The sequence below is a fragment of the Lonchura striata genome, chromosome 18 (assembly GCF_046129695.1).
Source record: "Lonchura striata isolate bLonStr1 chromosome 18, bLonStr1.mat, whole genome shotgun sequence".
In the NCBI taxonomy this organism is placed as follows: domain Eukaryota; kingdom Metazoa; phylum Chordata; class Aves; order Passeriformes; family Estrildidae; genus Lonchura; species Lonchura striata.
Window position 1 is genome coordinate 11,514,376 of NC_134620.1, and position 18,231 is coordinate 11,532,606.

General features: G+C 55.3%; 1 protein-coding gene across 1 annotated transcript in view; it reads right to left on the reverse strand.

Moving 5' to 3' along the window:
* Window positions 1–18,231, reverse strand: part of RPH3A (rabphilin 3A) — a 31,695-nt gene that overhangs the window by 2,865 nt on the left and 10,599 nt on the right. The window contains exons 5-20 of the mRNA XM_021544584.3: window positions 10,829–10,958; window positions 10,562–10,648; window positions 9,786–9,948; window positions 9,338–9,364; window positions 7,281–7,418; window positions 7,099–7,179; window positions 6,943–7,005; window positions 6,677–6,871; window positions 5,920–5,999; window positions 5,280–5,354; window positions 4,194–4,303; window positions 3,207–3,333; window positions 2,663–2,719; window positions 2,088–2,239; window positions 688–769; window positions 115–211 (exon numbers count right to left, since the gene is read on the reverse strand). Coding sequence (XP_021400259.2) covers window positions 115–211; window positions 688–769; window positions 2,088–2,239; window positions 2,663–2,719; window positions 3,207–3,333; window positions 4,194–4,303; window positions 5,280–5,354; window positions 5,920–5,999; window positions 6,677–6,871; window positions 6,943–7,005; window positions 7,099–7,179; window positions 7,281–7,418; window positions 9,338–9,364; window positions 9,786–9,948; window positions 10,562–10,648; window positions 10,829–10,958 — 1,664 coding nt within the window. The remainder of the gene's footprint in view (window positions 1–114; window positions 212–687; window positions 770–2,087; window positions 2,240–2,662; window positions 2,720–3,206; window positions 3,334–4,193; window positions 4,304–5,279; window positions 5,355–5,919; window positions 6,000–6,676; window positions 6,872–6,942; window positions 7,006–7,098; window positions 7,180–7,280; window positions 7,419–9,337; window positions 9,365–9,785; window positions 9,949–10,561; window positions 10,649–10,828; window positions 10,959–18,231) is intronic.

Below are 18,231 nucleotides of genomic sequence, written 5' to 3' on the forward strand. Positions count from 1 at the left end.
GGGGCTGCACCCACCAGGTTCCATCATCCCACCTGGCAGGTGACCCCCTCCCATCCAGCAGACCCCGTGCCAGGCGCCAAACCCCTGCCCAGAGGGCAGAGCCTTCCAGCTCACCGATGTAGTCGTTGGATTTTCCGATGTCGTAATCCCAGACGGAAATGTCCAGGGATTTCTTGGCCAGGTCGCTGTGTTTGATGTCGTAGAAGAACTCCTGAAGGAATGGGAGCACCCACGTCACACCCCAAAGGAAAACCCACCCTAAAAGCTGCAGTTAAGGGGTTGGACCTGATCTCTGCTCAGCCAGGATTCAAAATCCAAGGGGAGGATGGTTAAAATGTCATGAATGAAGGAAAAATGCTCCTTCCTTGTGGCATCTCTTTTCCAAGAGCTGAGCTCACCCCTTGCGCCTACGTGAGCCCTTTCCAGGTGTCCCACCAAGCTGCACCAGTGGAGAATTTCCAGTTTCCACCCCCAGGAATGCTCATCCCACCCACATCCCCAGCTGGGATGCAGGGAGCTTTCAGGGGGTGTGGTGCTGTCTCGGCAAAGTCATTCCCAAAATATTCCTGGGCACAGGAGTGGGAAAGGAGCTGGAGCAAAGAGCCAAACCTTGGGGTGTTTGTCTTCCTCCACTCAACACTGCATTCAGTGAATTAATTTAATTATATAAAAAATATCCATCCATACCTCGTTAAACTCAGGATTCAACGTTTTCTTCTTAATCTGTGTCTTGTGCTTGGCCTTTTTTCCCATGTCAGGTTTCAGCCAACTGGGGGCAACAGAAAAGAGCTCAAAATTCAAGTGCAAGAACAGTGGGAGTTCATAAGCTTTAAAAGTGAGTTTCTGGGCTGGAAGAGATTTATTTAGGGCCAGTCTCCCTTCCCACCTTCCAGAGGATGTGGGAAAAGTGTGGGGCTGGGGCTGTGCAGCCTGGCTGCAGATTCAGAACTCATTTTAGGGCTGGGATTAATTAGATCTCTGTTAGAAGCTGATTTAAAAATGTAAAGCCACCATCTTCTGTTTGTGGGAGTGGAGAATACAACATATAAAGAGAGACTGGGAAGGAAAACTGCTCTGTTCCGCTGAGCTACAAAAAGCTGAGCAGAATATGTTCAACATGAGAATTACTGGATGAGATTTAGGGAGAAAAGAGGGTTTTTTAATAAAGGCAAAGGAAAAAAAAACAGGAACAGAACCCACACCAGGGATGGCTGCAGGGACCTCTCCATGGTGCAGCTCACGATGCTGGAATAAAAAATTTATTCCCCACATTCCCAAGAGCCACATGGGTTTAAGGGGCATCAAGCAGGACATGGAGGGACATGGAGCCACCTCTGTCCTGCAGCCAGGATGGGTCAGAGGTGGAGAGAAGGATGCCCCATCCTCCAGCTTCCACCATCCCTGGACTCCCACCACGCCCTGGATGAGTCACGGGTGGGAATCCCTTGGGTGGGATTCTGGATCCTGGGAAGTCAGGCACCAGCCCCAAGCCCACCCCCACATCCCCCACGTGTCCTCTCCTTGCAGACACAAGGTGATCAGTCAAAGCTTGGGCTCCTGAAGTCTCTTCCAGCCTGTAACAAGTCTGGGATTCTCCATGGGATAACCATGGGATCTGGGCACTTGGAGAGCCACAGACCCAAGGGCTGGCCCAACACCCCTGAGCTCCACCTATGGATATTCTCAGTTCAGGCAGAGAGAAAAAGAGAGTTTTCTAACCAGGCTGGACCTGGGAAAAAGTCGGGAAGGAATGTAAATAATTCTCTACCTCTCCTGTTGTTCACATTGTTTGTAGATCCGTTCTGCCACCGTGCGCCATTCAGAGCGCACCAATGGTGGGAGATGTTTTTACTTTAAGGCCAATGAAATGAATCTGCTCTGTAAAAAGAGCCACGCACTTCAAATAAATCAGTCGAGCTCTATTCATCGAGCTCCATCATTGCCATCCTGCCTCAACAGCGACGTCCGCCCACAACGGGGACACCGCCACGGCCGCTGGGCAGCTCCGGCTGCGCCAGGGCTCCGGAGGAAGCCCAGCTGGTGGCTCCAGGTGAGCTCCAGCCCGGAGCCATGCCCGGCTCACTCACAGCTTGACGAAGGGGTCCGAGTATCCGTTGGCGTCCATGGCGGCCAGGTGCACGCAGCGCACGATGCCCACGACGAGCCCGCCCTGCTGGGTGCTGTACATGAGGGACACCAGGATCTTCCCGCGCTCCTCCACGTCCCCGCCGCGATCCACCTGCGGGAGGAGCCGCCAGAGGAAAGCTCGGAGGGATGGGATGGGTATCGGGGAAGGTGGGAGATAATGCACACAAGGGATGGTGGAAAGGACACGGGTGGTGGTGTTACAGGACACGCGAAAGCACGACGCGAGCCGCCTGCTATTTGCAAGGTAAAGGAGAAGGTTTATTTTTTGATTCTAACTTTTATACTTTTCTAGAGGTGACAGTGGATTGGAGAGTGAATGGGCCACCTCTCCAAAGACACTGGACAAACCACCAGTATATCAAGTTTCTTTACCCCTATGAAGGAATGCAAAACAATGTGTTGTTTATAGAAATTGTGTGGGAAAGTTTTCTAACAGAATGTAAACTCAGAAGGCTTTAGAAAATCTTAAGGATCAGGGCGACAGGGTGGAGCTTGTCCTGCTCCAAGGACTCACCTCCTCTTCGTACAAGGCCATCCCACGGGATGCGCCGGTTGTTCCAGTGCGTTTCGTCTGGGGTGGGAAAGGGACAAGGAGATGTCATGAATGCCCGGGAGAGGCAGCATCCCACAGCAAAAAAAACCTGGGAATGCATGCAGCTCAGCTCCTGCCCTGCACTCCAAAGTGGGAGTGCCTCAGGAATGTCCATCTGCTCCACCAACCCCCGTCCCAGCGGATTCAACAGGTGACAGAGCAATCTGTCCCCTCCTCCACGGTGACATCCATCAGCAGGGGATGGCAAAGCCAACAGGAGCAGGCCCTGGAGTCACTTCCCATGGATTCCCACCAGGCTCTGATCTCCTGGCCTTGGGATGTCACATCAGCCCAGGTGGGAATGCAACTCCGAACGGTGCCGGGGAAGCCAGGCACCTCCAGCCCCTCCAGCCCATCCCTGCATCCCTCAGGTGGCATTTCCAAGGAAATGGCAGGAATTCCCAAGGAAATGGCAGGAATTCCCAAGGAAATGGCAGGAATGGAAAGAATTTTCTCGGACACTCACTGGTATTACTCTCTCCAGGCAGATGTTGAAGTTTTTTTTCTGGTTGGCTTTGAGTTTTTTCAAGGCAACTCTGGTTTCTCCGATGAACTCGTTGTGGCCAAATTTGTCCTCGTCACACACGGAGATCCTGGAGGGAAGAGGGAAAGGAGAACATGACTGGGCTGGAGCAGTCCAGAGCCAAACCCATCCCTGCAGGGGCACTGCTAGGGGGAGGGAAAACAAAGCAAATCTCCTCCAAACCCACCCTTGATCTGGATTTCCTCTGACCAAAAGCCACCACCCCCAAATTTCTGGTTTGCCAAAAAAAAAAAAAAGGAAAAAAAATCAACATTTTTAATATTTGCTTTGTGATGGGGCAAGAATCAAGAGGTGGAAGTTTTCTGAGGGAGGAAAGAGCCATAAATTTTAAGTGATATGTATATGGACTTTTTTTTTCTGGGCTACTGTCAAATCAGCAGAGATGCACGTCTCTATGATGATAAAAATTGTAGCGTAATCAATAATTCACTATTAAATTACAAGGTCAAAATGCCAGTTTTCTTCTCTTCAAAGAACCATCCAAATGAGCAAATTCATGTTGATTTTAACCCAAAACTGCATGTCCCACTGCCCCAAACCCTCCTGCACTCCTGGGGTGAGTGAGGACTGTGACATTCACATTCTCTGGACAGAGAGACATAATTCTGTCTCTCAGAATTTCTTAGAGAAGCACAGAGAGAAGAAGAGAAAACAATCTTGATCTCTGCTCCTTCATTTTCCCCATGTGGGATGTGGTGTGGAGATTGTTCACCTGAACAGATTATTTAATTAAATTCTAGTGAGTTATTTAAGTTCAATGACCAACAAAAACCAGCTATATCTCAGACTCTCAACAGAGAGTCGCGAACTGATTAATTAGTTAAATAAGTAAATAAAAATGTATAAAATAATAGAATATCTCTTTGAAGGACACCCACAGCCCCACCCCGGGGCTCCTGCTGGGCTTGCCTGAGGGTTTTCCTCTGCATGTCCTCGTCGGTGATGCCGTGGTACACCAGGGTCTCGTTCCACACCGGGTTCCGGGTGTTGCGCAGCGTCTTCGTCCTCAGCTTGTTCGACTGAGAGACCAAAAACCACAGGGGAATTGCACCTCCCTCCCTGCCCAAACCCCAGCTCCTGCCAGGGATTGTCACATCTGGCACAGCTGGGTGGTGGTGAGCTCAAGCAGAGGGGACTTGGTGACACGTGGTGGTTGGGAGAGCCTGGATTTTGTCATTCCCTGGGGTTTATTCCCTCAAGGAGAGGGGAAAAGGTGCCCAGGGCAGGATGTGGGGGCTCAGCTCACAGTTCTCATGGTCTAAGGGAGGTGACACAGAAGCCATCACTTGCCTGTGTGTCTTTCACAACCACACATCCAAAATTTAAAAAAAAAATAAATTGAAATGACTATCAGCAAATGAGAGCAGCAGGAATCAAACCAATCCTCAGCATCACACCTGGATTTCCTCTGAACAATACCAATACCTCCTGCACAAAGCAAAGCTGTAAAATCAATCCAATGATTTTATTATCAGTTTTCCCCTGGTTTTACTCCTGGTTCCTTCGAGCAAACTCTGCTGCACCCTCTAAGCAAAGAGCCAGCACTGCTGGTGGTCATTCCTTCCTCAAGATTTGCCCACCCAGACCAGCCCAGCTGGGCAGGGAGATTTCCAGGAATTTCCAGGATGGAGCCAGAGTTTCCCCCATGGCTCTCTCCCCACAGCTCCAACAAGAATGTGCTGCAGCTTCCAAGCAAATGGATAACTCCAACCCTGGGCATAATTAGATTTTTGGGCAGATGTTTTGTGATGCATTAACAGCAATGCCTCCTCTGGAGCTTCCCTCCAGCCCTGAGCAGATTCCTGCCTGCAGGATGAGCTGTTCCTCGGGTCTGGGAGAGCATCTGGGAGCATCCTCCCTGTTCAGAGATACCCCCGGGGAAAAACAGCAGCCAGCAGAGACATCAACAGGGAAAATCTGATCTGAAGGAGGGACCTGAGGGGGATTTGAGAAACCTCTGCTCCATCCCCAGCACCAAACCTGGCAAAGCCTCACCTTGCTGGCTCCGGGCAGGAGGTGCAGCTTCACATAGGGATCAGCCAGGCCATTGGAATCCATTGGTTTTAAGCCCTAAAAAATAACAAAGGGAATACAGGATGTGAATCCTCCTTCAGCAAAGCCAAGGAGGAGAAAAATCTGCCCATGAAAAGCTCAAAGAGAAGATGTGTGAAGTGACCCAAGAGCCTGTGCCCTGAGCAACTGTGGGTGCCAGGATGTGCTGAAACATCTGACCCATCCCTGGAAAAATCAGAGTTGTAGAATCACAGCATGGTGTGTGTTGGAAGAGACCTCAAATATCATCAAGTCCCACCCCCAGCCACGAGCAGGGACAATTTCCACTATCCCAGGCTGCTCCAAACCCTGTCCAACCTGGCCTTGAACACTTCCAGGGATGAGGCAGCCACAGGCAGTTTCTCTGGAAGGATTGTTCCAGGGCATCACCACTCCCACAGATCTCTTGGATCCACACAAGGAAATGCCCCCCAACCCTCCCCAGCCAGGAGCAGCTGTGCCTGGAGCCTCCCAAGGGAGCAGCCTCTGCCAGCAGCCACATGGCTTCCTTCCCATTGTACCAGGGAAATGGGAGCCAGGTGGATTTAAATCAGGGAAAAGGGGGGGAAGGAGCAGCTCTTGCCTTGGCCTTGATGAGGGTGCAGTGCAGGGAGCTGTTGTCCTGGTCATAGAGCAGGCTGAACTCCAGAGCTCCCAGTGTGGCTGACAGCAAAGGAGGAGGAAGAAACAACCTCGTTAAAACCCCAGCCAATAACCGCATTTAATCATCCCCGATTAGTAATAATTAGAAAGATTTGCGGGTCCAATGTAAAAGCTGTTTAATGCAGTGACACCGTGCTGCCAGCAGCCAAACCACCACAAATCCAGGTGGATTCGGGAGCTCTGCACAGCTTTGCAGGGCAGGGACTGCCCAGGGAGACCAGGCAGGGGCTCTGCAGCTGACTCCAATAGTCCCCAGGCAAAGGAGGAGTAAACCCTACCAGTCTTCCCACAGCAATTCCACCCCGGAGCACCCTGAGGAGATGCTCCAGCTCGGACAGCAGCTCCTCCCAAGGCTGGGGCTCAGAGTCCAGCTCCTGTCTTGGCTTTCTGGAAACCAGCTCAGGCTCCTGCTCCTTCATCCTCATCCCAGGGATGAAGAGCAGGCACAGACGACATCAATCCAAGCACCTGCTCCCGACCCGGAGCAGCTCTTCCCACCCAGGTTGTTCCACCACAGATCCTCCCCATCAAATCCCCACCCGAGCTCCAAACCCCGCAGGGAAGCATCATTCCCTAAAGACTTTCCCTGCCGGACACCCACCTCCTCACGCCCCCCCAGCAACCTCCTCCAAATCCCACATTTCCCAAAGAAGCTCCCTCCCTGGGTGGGTACGTACTGCCTTCATCCGAGTCGTAGCTGTTGGCGTCCTCCTCCTCTTCCTCGCGGGGCTGCTGCTGCCGCTGCGGGGCCGCGGCTGCGGCCGGGGGCTGCGGGGCTGCCGGGGGCTGCCAGGCCGGCCGCTCCTCCCTGCCGGCAAAGCCCCCGGCCCGCTCCTCCCTGGCGGCGCCGCGGGCCGGCTCCGGGGGGCTCGCTGCGGACGGGGACCCCGTTAGCCCCCGGCCCGCTCCGCCCCGCAGCCCCCCGCAGCCGGCCCGGCGTTACCTTGTCTCTCCGGGAAGCGGGCGGGACCCCCGGGACCCGGCCTTGCCGCTGCGGCCGCCGGCGCTGGGGACAGAGGTGGCATCACCGGGTGTCCCCTGGTGCCCGCCGAGCCGCCCGCGGGGCATCCCCGGGGCCGCCGCTCCCATCGCGTCCTACCTGCGGGTCCAGCGGCGGCGGGACCGGCCGCGGCTGCCGGGGCTGGCCGCTGGCCTTGCACGGAGCTGGTTCTCTTCACACCTGCGAGGACAGGGGACGGTCAGCAGAGACCACCCCCGGGGGGCTCCCGGCTTGGCGTCCCCCCGCGATCTGAGCTTGCAGGGCCGCGGCTCCGCTCTCACCGGGGCTCCTGCTGACCCCGCTCTCGGCAGCGGAGTCGCGGCTGTCGCCGTCCCCACCGGTGGCCTCGCCGCCGCACGGAGCCGCCCGGCCCTCGGCCGCTTTGCGGCTTCCCCGGGCGGCCGCTGTGGCGTCGGTGCCTGCAGGGAGAGGGGGAAAGGAGCAGTGAGGATGGGAAAGCGAGCTGCCACCCCTGGGCGCTGCCCGGCCTGGGGGCAGCAGCAGGGGGACAATGGGTACGGCCACTGCGGCAGCACCTCCCGAGCTGCGGGCACTGCGGCAGGAGGGCTCTGCACCATCAAACCTGCTCACCAAATCCCCAAGGACACGACAGTCCCACGGGAAAACAAGGCCTGAGGCATCCATCACCTGGTCCTCAGCACCCTGAGGGGACCACAGCTCCACATTCCTTGGATTTGGGGTGGGGGGGATCCTATTTTCCTTCTGCTGATCATCTCCCATTTATTAAGGAGACAGCCGTGGCAGCTGCCTCTGCCTCTCCCTTCCATCACCCAGCGTCCCAGCGGATGAATCCCAGCCCGGCGCTCCGGGGTGATGAATTGCGACCCCACGGACGTGATGGGAAAGGTCTCGGCGCTCACCTGGCTGCTGCTGGAGACGCCAGGGATAAATCTTTGCCGTGACATAAATGGGCTGTTTCTCCTTGGCTGGGCTCTCAGGGTCACCGGGCGCGAAGACAAAGCGGAACGCAACAGATTGGCGGGGGGAAAGGAGGAGGGAGAGAGGGAAAAACACCGGGAATGCTGAAGAGCAGGGAGGGGGGGAACGAGCATCCAGGAGCAGGAGCCCCGTGGTGCAGAGAGAGCCGTGCAATAAATAATTTTCCAAGGGAACTGTAGGAAAATCATGAGGAGCAGGAGCATGCTGAGCACCGGGAGGGACGTGCGGAGCTGGCAAAGCCTTCCCGACTCCAGGATGAATAAAAGCTGCCCGTGGGGCTGGGAGGTTTAACAGCACCGGCTGGGGGTGTGATTAAATAGCCTTGATTAATGCTTTCCCCAACTGCTGCTGCAGGGAAGAGGGAGATCATCAACTGGGGACATCAAAACCTGGGCTAAAGGGGAGGATTCCACGCAGGAACTGCCCCCTCAACCCCTCTTCGCCAAGGAAGAGGAGGGTTTGCAGCCACTGCACTGCTCCCAACTTAATAATCACCCAAATGAGGAGCAGACGGTGTTGGACAGGGATCAGAGATCCTCATCCCCTTGGCATCCCATGTGGAAGTGTGAAAAGGGGGGCTGTTCCTCAAAATGAACTCCCAGGGAGTCCTCCTGTCTCTCCAAACCTTCCCAGCAGGAGCCACGTGGGGGTCGGGCTCTTGTCCCGGGTAAGAAGAAACAGGACAAGAGGAAACAGCTTCAAGTTATGCCTGGGGATGTTTGGGTTGCATATTAGGGAAATTTTCTTCACTGGAAGGATTGTCCAACCCTGACACAGCTGCCCCATCCCTGTGAGGGGATCTAACAGCAGTGTGGATGTGGCCCTTGGGGACAGCGGTCAGCGGTGGCCTTGGCAGTGCTGGAGGAATGCTTGAACTCAATGGGCTTTGAGGGCTTTTCCAAAGTGGATGATTCCACCCCTGGAAGTGCTGGAGGGTGCAAGGAATAACCAGAACAGGCCACTGCAGCATCCTCACCCTGCCCTGCCTCCCGTGCACAGCGCAAGGCTGGGCTGCTCCACCCACCACAGACAGGCACGAGCTCCCACAAACTTCTTAAACTTTCCCCGGGAGGTTTTCCAAGGACTGCCGTTAAATAACCAGGAAAAAAAAGGAAAAAAAAAAAAAAAAAACCAAAAAAAAAACCCAACCGCTTGCCCCTCCCAGCAGAACCCACCACCCACGGAGGCGGCTCTGGAGCGGCAGCGGCTCAGCCCCGGCGTGTGCGGGAGGTGGGGAAAGCCCTGGAATAACCCGGGACCCCGCAGGGTGGGCGGCGGCAGCAGCAAGGAGAGATCCTGCTGCAGCATCCCGGGGGGAAACTGGGCAGGAAAACGCCTTGGGAAGAGAAGGAGGCAGGGGACAAAGGCCGGTGCTTACCCTCGGTGTCCTCGGCATCCGCCTGGCCTTGGGGGCACAAACAGAGCGAGAGGGGGTGAAGCTGCAGCCCACGCACCCCCAGCCCCATCCCGGGACGTGCTGTTTCCCCGGATTTTCTTATTGATTTATCCCTATTTATCCCTATTTTATCCCTATTTTTTCCAAGGCTTCCCCATCACCGCATCCCTACCCAGGCACTGCCCAGGCTCTCAGCCGATCCCCACCCGGGGCTGCTTTGTTCCAGGTCGTCCTGCAGCCCCATCCATCCCCACCGGGGACTCCTGGACGAAACATCTCCAGGCCCCATTGCCAGCGCCTTTAGGACACAGGCAGCAGCCACACGACTGCTCTGGATGCTTTTCCCCCCGAATTTTTCCTTGCCGAGGAGGGGAAGGAGCCCCAGAGCCTCGCTGGCAGCGCTGGGGGAGCAGCACCCGCTGTCACCTACCTCGGCTGGGTGCCCGGGAGGGGACTTTGGGGTCCGGGGTGGGTGGCTCGGCCGGGCGGGGCTCGCTCGGGGTTTGGGGTCCCTTCTTGCTGACGGGCATGGGCTGCGGCAGCATCTGCTTGGGCAAACCCTTGAAGAACCAGGCGCCGGAGCGTTTCCACACCTGCGGGAGCAGGGCCGGACCTCTCAGGGCTTCATCCCGCCCGTGCCACCGCGGTGCGACCCCCACATCCACATCCTGCAGCCCACCCCGCTAATTAATGAATCAATTAGCTCCCCCCAGCTCATGCTGCAGCAGCCAATCTCTGCCCACAACCTCTGGATCCCCAAAGCTCTGTTTTCATAAGATAAAACGTCATTTTGTGTAGAAAACAAAACCACCCTGTAAGAACCAGGCTGAAACAGCCGCTGGGCGAGGCTGGAGGCCCCTGGGAGGGTGAGTCGGTCCCGTCTCGGAGGTGTGGGGTGGGGACAGAGGGGACAGAGGGGACAGGGGGGACAGAGGGGACAGAGGGGACAGCGGGGACAGCAGGGACAGAGGGGACAGAGGGGACAGGGGGGACAGAGGGGACAGCGGGGACAGCAGGGACAGAGGGGACAGAGGGGACAGAGGGGACAGGGGGGACAGCAGGGACAGAGGGGACAGAGGGGACAGGGGGGACAGGGGGGACAGGGGGGACAGAGGGGACAGCGGGGACAGCAGGGACAGCGGGGACAGAGGGGACAGCGGGGACAGAGGGGACAGAGGGGACAGCAGGGACAGAGGCCACACGCACCTCCCGCTGCTCGCTGCAGATCTTGCAGAGCCAGATGGCCTGGGGCCGGTTGTTGGTGGTCTGCACCCCGCACTTGGTGCACACATTCTGCGGGCAAAACAGAGATCTGAGTGCCACCCGTGCCATCGGGATGTCCCCAACGCCAGCCGCCGGAGCTTTGCCCGCACAGCCACCAGCGAGTCCGGGGGTGCCGGGCTATTCGGGCACCCAAAATCCGCGGTGGCCCCGGGCTGGGGGGGGGTCTGGGGCTCGGGGGAGGGGTCTCACCTTCTTGCAGTCCTCGCAGACGACACAGGCGGAGCCCCTCGTCCCCAGCTGCTCCCCGCAGAGGATGCAGCGGTTGACGCCGTCCCCCAGCACGCTGCGGCGCATGTCCTCCAGCCGGGTCATCAGGCGCCTGCGAGAGGGCACGGGGATGTCAGGGAATGCCAGGGATGCCAGGGATGCCAGGGATGCTGGGAATGCCAGGAAAAGGGCGGGATACGGGGGCAGGACCCGCTCGGCCGCTGCCTTTGGTCCGGTTGTTCCTTTTCCAGGTGTCGCTCCCCACGGAGCATCTCCCTTCCCAGCTATGGGACAAAAGCACATCCCAGCGGGAAATGAGATTCCAGCAGGTTTATATGGCACAATATCGACTCGCAGGGATGCTGTCAGAGAGGTGACACCAGCCCCAGCTCCACGGACATGGAAAATCCATCCAAGGCAGCAGCTTTGTCCCTAAACAGAAACCTTTCCACCCAGCCCCAGCAGCTGCCCACGAAGAGCTGAAGGAGGAGACCCTGGAAGGCTTCTAATGAGGACTGAATTAATGAACTGATTAATTTTCTTATTGTTTGAGGAAGAACGTTGTATATATTTGACGGAAATTCTCGCAGTGAAATGAAAGCCCGCTGGAGATCAGGCTGTGAAAACACACCTGGTTCCTGCAAAGGTAAAAAAACGCCCAAAAAGCAGAAGTTTAAGAAAGGCAGCATTGGCTGAAGGAGTTTGGAAGGCAGGAAGGAGCCGCCTCCGAGCAGCCGGGAGCTGGCGTCGTGCGCTCAGCTAACCCAGAATCCTGGCCCTAAAAATAGCCCGGTGAGGGGAAAAAAAACTGCATTATTTATGTCATTCAGTGAAGAAGGAATGAAGAAAGGGAGGAGGAGACCCAAGCCCACCGGAGAGAGCAGCCCCCCGTGGCAGCCTGACCCAAATCTGACAGAGCTGTGGTGGAATAAAAGCACAGCGGGTGTGGAAAAGCTGTTTTCCCATGAGTGGTGACAGCTTCAGATTTGTGGTGACTCGGCTGCCAGGGCCTCTGAAATGCTCAAAAACCATCCACAGGTTCCCTGCACACAAAATGCCTCCAGGGTTGGGGTTGGAGGGCCAGAATTCCATAGGCTCTGTGGGGAAAAGTCGAATAAAGGAGCAGCAGCACGAGGAGGGGAAATTGTATGAGCATGGAATGGTTTTGGTTTGGAGGAACCTTAAAATCATCTGGTTCCACCTCTGCCACAGGCAGGGACACCTCCCACCATATCAGGCAGTTCCAGCCTGGCCTTGGACACTTCCAGGGATGGGCAACCTGTGCCAGGGCCTCACCACCCTCCCAGGGAGGAATTTCTTCCCAAAATGAAGCATTTTAGGGCATGCAGGCGATCGCATCTCAAAAAGCTCTTCCTGCAGCCAACAGGAGCGTCTCAAAGCCACCAAACCCAGCCACGCTCAGAGATGTGGATCCATAATCCCACAAATTATCCAACCAAATCCACGTTAACAGCTCTGCCAAAACCCAGCCAGGAATCTCCCACCGCTCCCCAGGCAGGGCTGATCATGCTGGGCTCTGCTGTGGAGCTGCCTCCTGCCTCTTGCAGCTGAACCTGCAGAGATGTGATCCATAATCCCACAAATTATCCAACCAAATCCACGTTAACAGCTCTGCCAAAACCCAGCCAGGAATCTCCCACCGCTCCCCAGGCAGGGCTGATCATGCCGGGTTCTGCTGTGGAGCTGCCTCCTGCCTCTTGCAGCTGAACCTGCAGCCTGCTCCCAGCTGGAAGCTGGGCTGGGTGGGCAGCAGCAGAGGCAGACAGAGCCAGCAGAGGGGACAAGGCTCTGTTTTCACAGCCCTGGTGTCACCAGACAGCAGATGGGAAGAGTTCAGGAGTTCCTGCCAGCACCAGGAGCTCGAAAAGCAGCAAGGCTGGTTGTCATCCTCGTGCTGACAAAAAAGCATCCCCAGAAGCACAGCCAGGGGGGTTTTGTGCTCTCCCGCTTCAGGGAGAAGCTCCCTGCCAGCCCAGCTCCCTGCCCCAGTGTGGGATGGGGCTTGGAGCAACCTGGGCTGCTGGAATGTGTCCCTGCCCACGGAATAAGAGGAGATTTGAGGTCATTCCAAGCCAAACCATTCTGGGATTTACGTGAGAGGTGCCGTGGTCCATCCCTGCCCTTCACATCCATGGGTGGTTCCTCTCTAGAGAATAACCCAGCTCTGGAGCCACCCTCCAGCCCTGGTGCCTTCCCAAGCTCCAGAGCCTGTGGCAAACAGAAATCCCAGAGACTCCAGCAGAGCTGCATCACCCCACAAACGCCCAGCCAGCAATTCCAATTAAAACCTGGATTCTGGCTGCTCCCCAAGTGTTGTTTCAAAGCAATTAACCCCAGCCCACATCCCATGGAATGCATAATCCCCGCAACATCCAGCTTTTATCATCCCCCAGCTCAGCAAGGGGGAACATTTTGGGGGAAAAGAAACCTCTTTTATTCATGGACAAACCCCACATCTCCTGCAGTTCCTCCTGCTGAGCTGCAGGAGCTCCAAGCAAAGCAGCTTCCAGTTGGAAATCTGCAAGCCCAAACAAACTGATTATAGAAACTGGAACAAATGGCACAATCAAAGGGAGGGGAAAAAAAAAACCAAACCAACAAAAAAGAGGAAAAAGCCTTTGCATTTCAAGAGATTCATTATTTAGCTGCAAAAAATCTCTCCCAGGCTCTCATTTACCACGAGCTGCTCCTTAAGTGGGATTTTTGAACCACTGGAAGGGCTCAGCAGCCAGGACACACCTGTGGCACCACTGGCAAGCCAAGTACATTTTCCTAATTAAAACAGCCATTCAAGAGGGAAAAAAGGGCTTTTCTTTTTTTTTTTTTCTCCCCCATGACTCAAATGCTTCTGGGAGAGAACTGTAGAAAAATTTCAATTTAAAACCCTGGTGTGAACCTGGCAGGAAGAAAGGAGGGGTTGTGCCCAGACCCCAGGGCTGAGAATCTCTTGATAAAGGCATCAAGTGGGAGAAAAAAGGCCAGGTTTGTTTCCAGCTCCAAACCCATCCCATTAATAACCCAGGGAAGCCCTGCCCTCACCAGGAATGGGATTTCTGCCTTCCTAAAAGCTTTTCTCTCCGCTGGATATCATTCCCTCCTCACTTTTATTGCACATAACCAGCCTCCAGCTCGTCCCTCTCCCTTCCACGGCTCCAGCAGCATCTTCCTCCTCATTATCTGCACTTCAACTCCCCAGGAAATATCCTTCCAGCTGTTCAAATTGGGGAATAAAAATCCAGGACTGAGTGGTGGCAGGGAGCTGGCTCAGCCCGGCCCTCGGGGACAGCCCCGGGGATGGGGAGAAATCCTCATCCCAACATTTCCCATGGGCTGTGGCAGGAAAAAAAACCCCACAGGGATGAGGGATGGCCTTGGCTTCAGTCCTGGATGGGACAGAACGGTGCTGGCTTGGGCAGAGCTGGGTTTAGGGTTGGATTCCATGATTTTAGAAGCCTTTTCCCACCTCAATGATTATTCCATGGAACTTTCAGCATTGCAGCAGGAGAAGAGGGATGGAAAGAGGGACAGAGTGACCAGAATGAGCTGATAATCCCAGGAAATGAGATTTAACAACAGAGCAGGAGTTTGCTGTGTTTAAATATTCATCAGAACTGCAGAAATGAATGGCCAAGATGTCCTTAATGGGCTTTAAATTGTGGCAGGGAGGGCTTTTAATGCAGCAAAAAAGGGTGGGAGAAGGACCTGATCCAGGCCACTGAGATCCATCCCCAGTGCCGTGCAGGGACGGGCTCAGCCACCACATCCATGGTGAAAAAATTCCAGTGAAACACAAAGGAGGTCACCAAGAGCCTCCAGAATGAAGCCCAGCCTCTTCTCCATGGGGAAATCATGAGCTTTAAAGGGCTGAATATTAAATTAAGGCTCATTTTCCTGGAGGAAAAGGGACAAGAAAAGCAGCCAAGCTCCAGATTAAGGGAAACATAATTAAAATTGGGATGAGAAGTGAGAAGCACTTTGACTCCCCTCCAAGTGGGCAGGGAGCTAAAGGTAAAACACCACTGGGGCTTTTCCAGGCTGAGCCCTCACCCACAGAGGGAAAACTCCGAGTTTTTCCAAGTGTCCCATCCCATGCTCATCCAGGTGCTTGCTGAATGTGCTGGGAATTTTTGCAGGCTTGGAAATAAGAGAGGAGGGGTTTTTTTGGAGGGGAAAGCTCAACCAAACTCCCACAAAATCTCAAGCAGCACAAGCTGTCCCTGCTGATGACTGAACCTCTTCTCCTCCAGAAATTGGCATCCCAGGAGATGCTCCCGGCTGCCTCCAGTAACTTCTCTGCCCTGCCTGGAGCCTGAATTTTGTTGTTGTGCTGTCTGCACACAGGGATGAAGATGCCAGGCTGTGGTCCCCAGACAGCTCCCCTGCCACTGAGGTTAATGATTTAATCCCCAGGGGCTTCCATCTGCTCCTGCGTTATCCCTGTGCCATCGCAGCCACGAGCAGCCGAATTCAAATCCAATCCTGCTGCAGAGCTGCTCCTCCTGGAGCAGAGCTGGGACCCAGGGGGACACAGGGCCATGGGCAGAGGCAGGAGCCAGCTGTCACCTTCCCTCTGGGAGAGGCAGCTCCGTGCTCTCCAGAAATATCCATTTCCACCTTGGGATGGTTTCAGATCTTCCCCTCGGTGCCAGGAGCATGCTGGAACTCATTAGGCAGCGGAGCAGCCCGGCTGGGTTATTGATGGCCCCCAATTAGAGATGCAGAACAGAGTCAATTAGTGCCTGCAGGTGCTCCTGTGGCAGCTGGAAAACAGGATCCTCACGGATTGCAGCTGGAATAGCACCAGAGTGCCACCAGAGCCACCACACAGAGCGCGACAGGACAAGAACAGCTCCATCCCTGCCCACAGGGATAATCCCTTTTCCCTAAAACTTCCAGCCCCGTGTCCCTCATCCCGAAGGATGATCCCCAGCAGCTCCTGCTGTGCCATGTCCGAGGTGATTCCAGCTCCCCTCGTCCTCCTCAGCGCCGCGAGACAACAAAATCCCCCCACGCCAAGTGTCCCTGTCCTGAAACCCTCATCAGCATCCAGCTCACGCATCCCACAGGCTCCATCCCCCCTCACAGCTAAAAATACTCCTGCACAGGCTGAGCCCTGAGCTGGGTTTGACACCCAGTCCAGTTCCACAGACAACAGCTCCACAAGAGGCGTCCGTTTGTCCTCGAGACAAGGGGCCGGTGGGATGGAGGATACAGGAGACAAAAATTGGGAAGGATTTGAGGCTTGAGGAGGTTCATCCACAGCCCTGGTGGTGGGATTCAGGGTTCCTCAAATGAATCCCTCAAACACCTCCACTTATTGAGGCAAATTCCAAGCATTCACCACATATTCCCCCTATAGAGTCTCACTCTGTGTCAGCTATTCCTTGTATTAACCAAAAGCAGCGTTTTCATGGAGGAATAGAATGGTTTGGCCTGGAAAAGAGCCCCTGCATTGGGCTGGGACACCTCCCACTGTGCCAGGTTGCTCCAATACCACCTTGGATACTTCCAGGAATGGTGCAGCCACACCTTTTCTGGGTGACTTTTAATGGATTTATTTTTCCCTTTACAGGAATTTTTAAAAATCCCAGAAAAATCCCAGAAAATCAGGCTTTCCATGAGCAGCTCCCCAAAGCAGCCTGGCCAACTGAAGGCCAGCCAGCACCGCTGCCTCCCTGCCAGAGGCCAGCCTGGCAAAACCGGATTATTTTTGTACTAGAAGCAGCGATCCTGGATAACACCCGAGCCTCTCCCGAGCGGAGGCTGATCCAGCCGCTGTCCCACATTCCCGGGGCTGAACATCCCACAGCTCTTGTCGTGCAAGCCAACAAACACAAAGGGGCTGGCACGGCTCCCTGCGCCTCCTCCAGGGGGGGAATCGGCCGCACATCCGCCAGAATTCCCGGCTTTTCATGAATGAGGATGAGCACACCTCCTCCGGCTCGGCGGAGAAAGGGAAGAGTTGGAAAACAGCTGCACAAAACGCAATCTCTCCCCGAGATGATTTACGGCTCGTCCAAGGAGCATCTCGCGTCGGGGAGGAATTGTTAGCTGTAAAAAGGGAAACGCTGTTCGTGAGCTCTGCTCGGGCGTGAATCGCCGCTCGGAGGGAGCTCCTGCCAAAAACCGCGGCAGGGAAGCGCTGCGCCGTGGAAAAGTGATGCCAGAGCCCGGAGGGAGCAGCGCATCCCTGGGGCAGGAGCCGAGCCCGGGGTGGGGAGCAGCCCCTGGAGGGGCAAAACCCGCCCAGCATGCGAAAATCCCAGCGAGGATCTCTGAAAAACGAGGGGATAAATCTGGCACTTCTCCACGGCCAGAGCACCCCAATATTTAAGGGAGGGAATAAATCCAGGGAATAAATCCAGCACTTCACCACGGCCAGAGCACCCCAATATTTAAAGGAGAGAATAAATCCAGGGAATAAATCCAGCACTTCTCCACGGCCAGAGCACCCCAATATTTAAAGGAGAGAATAAATCCAGGGAATAAATCCAGCACTTCTCCACGGCCAGAGCACCCCAATATTTAAGACAGGGAATAAATCCAGGGAATAAATCCAGCACTTCTCCACGGCCAGAGCACCCCAATATTTAAAGGAGAGAATAAATCTAGCACTTCTCCACAGCCAGAGCACCCCAATATTTAAGGGAGGGAATAAATTCAGGGAATAAATCCAGCACTTCACCACGGCCAGAGCACCCCAATATTTAAGGGAGGGAACAAATCCAGCACATCTCCACAGCCAGAGCACCCCAATATTTAAGGGACAGCAAACTGTCCCTGAGCTCTGAGAGGGAATTTGGCACTCCCCAAAGCAGGGCTGAGTATTTTGCCTGCTAGGAACAAAAAAGGAGCGGTGGATGCTTAAACTCAGTGAGAAGAAGCTGCTCCTCTGTCAGGAAAAGAGGCGTGATCCCAACGGGAACATGGAGATCCCCTCTGGAAAAGCATTCCCAGCAGAGCAAGGGGATGGATGTCCCGGCCTTAGCTCGTTTCACCTGGCAGGAAAAGCAACACGGGCACTCCTCATCCTCGGCACGGGCACCGGGAATGCCCCTGGTGAAAAATGAAGTACCAGCAGCTCGGGGGACCCCAGGAATAGAAAAATCCCCACAAAATCCCAGAAAATCAGGCTTTGCAGGAGTGGCCCCCTAAAGCAGCCTGGCCAACCGAGGGGCAGCCAGCACTGCTGCCTCCCTGCCCGATGCCAGCCTGGCAAACCTGAGCATCACTCAGCCCTCCTGAGCCTCCCGCGGCTCCTTCCAGAGTGGGATGAACCCCGGGGTGGATCCATCACCCCTCCAACCGCTCTGCCAGAACAGCACCAAACTCCTCGGTGCTCTGGCTCAGCACTGGGCAAGCAG